Source organism: Lolium rigidum, chromosome 4 (assembly GCF_022539505.1).
Source record: "Lolium rigidum isolate FL_2022 chromosome 4, APGP_CSIRO_Lrig_0.1, whole genome shotgun sequence".
Classification (NCBI taxonomy): Eukaryota; Viridiplantae; Streptophyta; class Magnoliopsida; order Poales; family Poaceae; genus Lolium; species Lolium rigidum.
This window is the reverse complement of record NC_061511.1, coordinates 79,622,580-79,631,266: the sequence shown is the minus strand read 5'-3', so window position 1 is coordinate 79,631,266 and position 8,687 is coordinate 79,622,580. Positions and strand designations below refer to the sequence as shown.

General features: G+C 49.7%; 1 protein-coding gene across 1 annotated transcript; it reads right to left on the bottom strand.

The window, feature by feature from the left end:
* Nucleotides 1–246: 246 nt before the first annotated feature.
* On the bottom strand, nt 247–2,104 carry LOC124705962 (protein IQ-domain 26-like). The gene is made up of 3 exons (XM_047237644.1): nt 1,655–2,104; nt 1,331–1,537; nt 247–1,217 (listed from the first exon to the last, which is right to left on the bottom strand). The coding sequence occupies exons 1-3, from the start codon at nt 2,102–2,104 to the stop codon at nt 486–488; spliced, it is 1,389 nt and encodes a 462-aa protein (XP_047093600.1). The 3' UTR covers nt 247–485.
* Nucleotides 2,105–8,687: the final 6,583 nt, after the last annotated feature.

The following is an 8,687-nucleotide window of genomic DNA, read 5'->3' as shown; positions in this document are numbered from 1 at the left end:
CAGAAGCTGACAGCCCGCTGTTGCCTAGCGCTGGCCATATTCTCGTCGACAAAACGGCTCTAAATTCCGCGAACCAACCCTATTCCTTCAAGGATCCATCATGCTCTTGATGATGATCAGCATGTGCTCAGAGTCTGACGGTTTGCTGAATGTTTGAAAGCTTTTGTAATGTCAATGAATGATCTGAAGGTTGGAGTAAGGAAGCAACCAAATGCAGATTTGGAGCAGATAACGGAAGAGTCGCGATGGAAGAACACATGGGTAGAACAAGAATTTACATCCAGGTGCACCACGGATGAAATTTTCCTGGTGCACCTTTTTGCCACCCACAAACACAAATCACACGACTGATCTCAAATCGAAACAATAGCAAACCAAAATCAAGGACGAGAGCTTCAAAGAACGCATCAAAACGCATCCTTATTGCTAATTACGCAAAGCTCTCGTCATCTCCAAGCGACTAGAAGTCTAGAACAGAGCATAGATCACCATCTCCTCTGCACGAACGCCTGCCCGTCGTTCTCGGTGGCCCCCGTCGACAAGCGGTCGAGGCGGCCGACGACGGCTGTCTTGAAGTTGAAGGCTTCCTGCACCCGGTTGCACGACCGTTGCATGCCTACGCCGCTCAGGCTGGCCCGGGACTCCGTCACCACCACCTCGCTCAGCGGCACCCGCTTCCGGTTCGTGGTCGCGGCGGCGGGGGGCTCCGGCCGCTGCTTCGGCGCGCTGTGCGACCGCACCTTGGCCTCGAACGACTGCGTGCTGGACATGTAGCTGGGGCAGCTGAGCAGCGACGACGACGAGTAGCCGCCGGCGCCGCACACGCTCTTGGTCGGGGTGGCCGGCGCGTTCATCATGTACCGTGGCGTGCTCTGCGCCGTGGCCGGCCGGGCCTTCTCCATCGCGCACCAGTCGTACTCCGGGAGGTGGCGCGGGGCCGAGACGGCGATGCGAGGCGGCGCGCCGCCTGGCATGTGGCACGGCAGCAGCGGCGAGGACATGGGGTTGTTGGCGGCGCACCACTCCTCGCAGGGGTCGAGCAGCGGGGAGCTCGCCCGGCGCGACGACGACCGCGACTTGGGCCGGCCGGTGTCCATCTCCACGATCTTGGGGCTCCGGTCGTACCCGTACGACGACGACTCGATGCTCGCCGATAGCCTCCGGCTGTACGCCGCCACCCCGTGCTCGCTCCGCGTGTCGTCCGCATACCGCTCCTGCTGCACATCCACCATCGCACATGATTTCTTTTAGAATGGCCACCATTATTTACAGATGTACAACTACAAAACGGAAGTGAACAAACCATAGTACTGTTAGATTGATGGCGTACCAGGGATCGGCGCGGCCGGAAAGAGGAGTGGTGGAGCTGCGGGAGAGCGGCGCTGGCGCCGGCGCGGTGGGCGCGCATGCTGGCCTGCGCGCGGACGAGCGCCTGCATGCTCTGCAGCGTGGCAGCCGCCTGCTTGCGCACGAGGTACCCGCGCACCAGCGCTTGTAGCTTCACCAGTGCCTTGAGCGCTCGCAACGCCTTCTTTGCCTGCAAAACAGATTTGACTCTCCTTAGATTACGACGCGAGATTCTATTACGGCAAACGGAACAGTCGAACAGAGCAAGAACCCTGTTGGATTTGGAGTAGATATAAAAGTTGCTTACCAAGAAACCTCTGAATGCCGTCTGGATCCGGACGGCCGCGGCGCCGGGGCCAAGAGGGTGGTCGCCGGCGTGGACAGCAGCGGGCCGACCCTTGTTCGTAAGGCGCACGACGGCGACGGCGGCCTGGGCCGCAGCCACGGCCGCGTCGGCCGCCGCCGCGGTGGCCGCGGCCACGGCGATGGCGTGCTTGCTCTGCTCCCGGTCCGTCTCGTCGTACACCGACCTGAGCCAGGCCGCCTCCGCCGCCCTCGCGATCGCGGCGTTGCCACCGGAGGCCGACGTAGCTACCGCTGCTGCGGCGGCGGCGGCCTCGGCCGAGTCCCTCGACGATTTGCCGAAGCTCCAGCGCTTGGCATTGCTAGCTGGGGCTATCGGCTTCTGGTCCTTGCTCTGGTCCTTCTTACCGCCACCGCCCAGGAAGCCGCGGAACCAGCGTGCCGCCTTGCCCATCGCCGGAGGTGACGACTCCGGCCGGCGAGAGGAGGCGGTCAGCTGTCTTACCCAAGAAAGAGCAGTGGGAATCGTGAGCGAGGTGGTAGTAAAAGAAGGCGAGGTTTGAATAGGAGAGGGAAACGGGCGCGTGGATGGCGTCGGGGTGGAAATAAAAAGGAGCTATCTACGCGATGAGGCGAGGGCAGCCATTAGCGGAGATAAAAAGGAGCATATCACTCAGTCACTCTCTCTCTCTCTCATTAAAGAAATTGATTAGCGTCGTCCAAGGAAGCGGGATTCGCCATGCATGAGATTTTGGGTGACCCAAGGTTCAAAAAGGGACAGCGTACGCCCAAAAAGACTCGAACAAGAAAGGAGAAGAAGAAAAGGAGATGCAAATATGTAAAGGCAAACCAGTTGGAGAACAATCAAAACGAAGGAGTACATGTCACTTATTTTTCACGGAATACATTTTTGGCAACACGAAAATAACTAGTACTTCATCGTTCTTAAAAAGATGTCATCAAGATATATCAAAATTTAGATAAATCTGACATCGAGCGAGTACAACCTATGTTCGGAAATAAGTGACCTAATTTGACGTAGATGCAGATACACACTAAAATACGCCTAAATACATCCTCCATTCACTATTGTTAGATATTTCAGAACTAAGTATGCACTGAAGTAAGATACATGTAATTTTTTTCGCGACCCTCCTCCTCCTCCTCCTCCTCCTCCTCCTTAATCCTAGTCATCGCCTACTGCAGTCCTCCCCACCCATCCTCTTCTCACTGCCATCGGGAGACACTGCCGGGAAAAGTCCGCGCGGTGTTTGCGGCGGCGGGGATTTTTTCCGTGGGCGGCGACCTCTCTCTCCTTGTGGCGCCAGTGATGACATCGACTCTCGGTGGTGGCCCGGTGCTATGGCCTTCCAGCGAGGTTCCCGGCGCATTGAAGATGGAGCTGGAGCTCCTCCGTCTGGTGGTGGTTCCCAAAGGGCTGCGGCGGCCGGATCCAGATCCGCCCGGGGTCTTGGGCCTCGAAGGGGTTGCAGGTCTGGTACCGTGGTTATGGTCGCCGAGCTGAGACAATGGACTAGCACCGTGGTGATGCCATCGTTGTTGGTCTTGGCGGCGGTGGCCCACTACCCCGGCCTCGAGGCATTGTCGGGATTTGGCCGTGGCCATGGATGTGGTAGTGGCCATGACCGGTGTGTCAACTTGCCTCGTTGGGAGCTAGTTGGTGGCGTGGGGGTTGTTGGCTCGACTTGAATAATAGAGATGGTCCTAGGATTCCTCTCACACCATGACGAAGAAGTTCTTGTTGCATGTCTTCATTGATCTGGTCGGAGTGTCGAGTTCCGGAAGGCTCCACTGGTGAAGTCCAATGGATGACATGCCGGAGATCACCGGATCAGACCGTATCGGTCGCGCACAACCATGTTTTTTCTGACTGTTTGGTTTCAGAGGGAGCGATGCAAAGCTTTTCAATCTGTTGCCATTATGGTGTATGTCTTAAGTTTCATGGTGAAGTCAGCCGTGGAGAATGACATGTCAGTCGAGATTAGAGAACCGGTAATGGTTGTTTGAGTCCCGTTGGCGATGAGGTTTTGGTTTGGTGATTCGTGACTTGGAGTAGCGACATTGTCAAGTGGGGGTGATAAAACACAAGGTCTGGCCTTAATTGGTTGTGCCTGAAAATAACTTTTTTGAAGGTATTATTTTGTGAGGGCGAAGGTTTTCATGGGTTAAAACCTATGACCTATGATCACAACGATGACGGCGCTTGTGCCCTGTTCTCTTCTTGGAGACGTTGCTTTTAGAGAAGATGAATTTCTATTGTTGTCTTAGTGGTGTTTGGTCCACTGCTGCAAGGAACATATCATTGTAGCAGGTTTTTTTTATGATTTTTCTTTCTTTTTGTTATTGTGTGCATCCGTATTGTCATTAGGGCATCGCTTTGTTGCAGAGGTCGGTTGTAATTGTTATCCTCGCGAATTTACTTTGTCCAAAAAAAATTCGAAAAAACGTAATTTTGTTATAATAGTCTTTGTAATTCCCTTTTTAGGATAGTCTAGGAAGTGAGTAATACAAGTAATTCCTTTTTGAGAACATGGGAAATTCACAGCTTAATTGATGATGAGATATGAAGAAAAACTTGAAGGCTTTGGAGGATTTATTATTCAGAATAGCTAATTCTGCTTATTCAAGTCTAAAATGGACAGATTTGTGTCATAATTTTGCGTGTTATGAGTTATAGATGGAGCTGCAAATGAGTTTTGTAAAACCACAAGTGAGTTGTAACCGAAAAAAGGTTTACATAATACATTTTGTACAAAATTATGGGATGACATCAATCGAGTGGGAATTAGCCTCACCTTTATTATTCCCGATTTTACCACGGAATTCATTTTTCACACAACGAAAGTAAGTAGTACTATAAGTAGTGCCTTTTCAGAACATGGGAATATATTTCACGACACAACTGGTGATGAGATATGAAGGAAAACATGGAGACTTTGGAGGATATCCATATTCCCCTTTGTACGCCGGCCCCTCCACTCGTCCAGTGCACAGTGGCAGCCATCTGCCGCTGCTCCCTCAGCAACCAAGTTGCCAAGAGAAAGCTCACACGCAGCACATGCGCGCGCACACACGAACACGAGGGGGGCAGGGGCGGGAGATGCGGCCATGGAACAAGACAATGCACGCATGCAAGAGTCCAAACAGTACGTCGTCCCTCCACTCCAGCTAGCGCAAGAGATGATGAGAGAGAATAGGGATCGAGACGAAGACGACGAGGGTAGCTGGAGATGAGATTAGACCGTCTTCTCCGGTGAACAGAGCCTTGACTCGCAGTCACTATTCCCCTCCTTCGCAGGCATGCCATGCATGAACTGCGTCTACCACGGTCGCTAGCTACTGCTGTCTGCTGGATAGGCATCGGAAAATGCTACAGCCATATTGATCGTACGCACGTACCGCACTCGATCGATCGCCCAGCAAGAGGCAACGGACGACGATATCATCCAGATCTCGCCGAGACGTCACCGGCAGCTAGCAAGGACGTGATCACAAGACCCAGCTAGCCACGCACGCATGCATGGAGGCGCTCCTCCCTCCGTGCTAGCTTCTATCGCCCACGGGTTCTCTATATCCAGAGCCTCGCAAAGCTGAGAATCGAAATAAAAGGTGGCCTCAAAAGTTGCTTAAATAGGAAGAGGGAAAAGTGGTAGAAGAAAAGGTTTTGCTAGCCCTCGGCTAACTCGGAACTAACTTAGTTCTCACTCGAGTACTACACCATCAAATTTGCCTCGTAATTTGTGCATTTGAGTTGCAATTTTGTTGCGGTGAGATTTTTTCAGTTGAAAGTTGGGTTGCAACTGAAATTTTTCGATGTTGTAACTAGGAAAAATGTCTAATTGTTAGATTTGCTTTGTAATTAGTGCTAATGGTGAGTTGGAACATGGGTTCCAACTGGGATTCGATGGCATCATCTAACTGAGAACTAAGTTGGTTCTAGTCAACTGAAAACTAGTCACAAGTCACAAGTAGGAAGGAATACATGGATGCATGCAAGTGCAAAGGATAGTCCCTTAGGGTTAGTTTGGTTTCTACAAGCCTGTTTCTCGCATTCATCGGTTCGGAAATCGCTAGTTTAGTTATTTGGGTCACATTGAATCTCTACATCAAACGAGTTTTAATTTCCGCTCAGCCTGGCTCTAGCGTGCGTAACGTGCCGCTCCTCTGCATGTATTGGAAAGAGCGGGAGACGGGATGTTTCCCCTTAACTCTCCACTCCACTGTCCTAACCTCTGAAACTCCCACTCACTCACCACATCCGGCATTACCCTGCATGTCAGGTGGTCCTCCACCACCACCGCGATGGCCATTCCGCCTGCCATTATTCGGCGCAAGAACTTTGGGTCATGAACAAACTTCATAAGCTAACGAACAACAATGAGCAGGATTTGGCGAGGGCACTAGAATCGTCTTCCCCAATGTGCTTGAGGCCTCGAGCAACGAGGGTATTGACAACGCAGGCTGCAGATACGGCCGCATCGGCGGCCCTATCTATGGCCGAAACATCCAGTGCTTCTAGGGGGAAGGTGCATGCCTTCACCGGGCCAACTATTGCCGACATTTCAGGATTTTCCGCCCGCGGCGGTGCCGCAATCCTTGCGCGGGGAGGTTTGAGCTTCATCCTTGGCTCCGAGGGATTGCTCAGTGGCTCATGGACCTTCTCATGCGACTTTGGCCCTCGATTTCTCCGATGTAAGTACTTTCACCCCGTCGATTCAATTTGCGGTTAGGGTTTTTAGGGCGGTTACAGATGGTTGATTTTTCATCTACGGCGAGCGATCGGAGTTCACATTACTAGTTTAGTTTACATGTCTGTAGATTGCATGTAGATTTGATTTAGATTCATTTAGATTAGACTTCACCAAGACATTGTGGATTCGGCATTGCCCATTTTAGGTATTGCGAGCATTTGCATGTCAGATTTATGCACTGCCCAATTTAGGAAATGTACTAACTATGCATGACCAATAGTACTGGAGAATGAGTTTTACTCGTGCATGGCCTAAATTGGACAGTGCACTATTTGTACATTGTTGTAGCAAGTGCATGATCTTGTACTGCATTTGTTCTTGTACATTGCCATGATCTAGTTGTACATTGCCGTAATCTTGAGGTTGTGCATTGGCATGATGTACTTGTACATTGCCATGATCTAGCACTAGTAGGAAAACCTTTATAGGTGGAACTACGTTGGTAGCATTTCAATATGGCGTCGTGCCACCAGTAATAGTAGTGGCATTCCAAAATAATCAACGCCACCAATTTTTCCATAACACCATTGATATGTGGGGCCCAGCAACACCGATCTAGCACTAGTAGGAAAACCTTTATAGGTGGAACTACGTTGGTATCATTTCAATATGGCGTCGTGCCACCAGTAAAACCTGGCAGGAACGTTATTGCGTGTACTAGCTTATCTAATGATTATGTAGCATAGTTTTTTTTAGTATCTGAACATGCATGGCGACCGACCCTGACGTGGAAGCAAAGCAATGCACTCTGGCCTGAATTCATCGTGATGCCAAACACACTCGATTAGAAATTCAAATATTACCGCAGTTCGGCAGGGGTAAAGAGCAAGCAAAGCAAGACAGCACTTGATAATCACGCAAATTCGAACCCACAAAATCAATTCCTCGCTACACCTGACCAGGTCGTCACAGAGCCAGTCAAGAACATGCATGCACTGGATCTGATACATCGAGGCGAGACAGGAAAGCAACGCCCACAAAGGCGAATCATCACGGTAAACAAATACGTACAGTACTACTCTCTGTAGATGCCTGCGTAGATTAATTTGCTTTCCAGGTTACCCTACAACTCAATCTTTATTCTTTACCCCCAGCCCCGTGGAGCCGGTCAAGAACAGCTTGACGAAACCAATCGCATTTAGAGCTTTCTTTCTTTCTTTTACGCCCTGTGCCTGTCTCGATGGGATGGGAAATACTCCTCCGCCATAGTTATGTGGAGTACCCGGGATTCGTGGCGGAATAGGAGTAGCCCAACACCAACAGAAATGGGCTCTGTTATTCTACAGTTTGCTCGCCCGTAAATATTTCACCTGGACCAGATCAGTTTTCAACTCGCACGGTGTGCCTATATGTACTCCTCCGCTATACCTGCCTCCACGTACGGCTCCACAGGAGTGAATGTTACTACGGGTTAGAGGAAATTTATTGGTTGCTGCACCTTCAAATACGTACAGTACATATTCAAATTAGGATCGAGAGTCATGGTTTGATGGTTTCCTCGTGCGCACTGAGATCGGTAGCCCACGGCACAACTCAGGAAATGACTATTGTATATTTGATGAAGAAATTCAAAACCGTCGGCGGAAACATGCTTTTAGGATGTTGCATGTTTAATGAACTTTGGTGTTCTTGATTTAAACAATTTTTTTATGGTACTGTCAGTGTTAAACTGAACAATGAGATGTGCTCATTTTTCCAAAGTTCGAAAGGGGTATGTCAAGGAGATCCTATGTCGCCAACCTTGTTTAATATGGTTGCTAAGTCTCTTACAAAAAATGGTTTTGAGAGCACAGTTTAATGAGAATGTTGTTGGGTTAGCTGGGGATTTAATTACTCAAGGTGTTCTATTTTGCAATACGTGGACAATGCCATCCTATGTAAACATGTATCGAAAATGTTGTGAATCTTAAACTTCTCATGTATTCCTTTGACTTGATGTCCAGTTTTAATATTAATTTCATCAAGATTGAGATTTTTTCACTATTGGCGTTGATATTGATGTGGCCGAGTTTTACTCTAATATGCTCGCTTGTCATGTTGGAAACCTACCAATAAAACACTTGGTGTTCCCATCTCCTCCGAGGTCTAAGAACTCTGGCCGGGATTTTATTGATGCTAAGTTGGCGAATAAACTGGATGCTTGGGTTTGGAAATTCAACGTCGTCTAGTGGTAACAAAATCCTTAGTAATGCTTGTTCATCATCTGTGATGTACTATGTCAATGTTTTTCCTTAAGATGTCCTTTATTGAGAAAGCTGATAACAT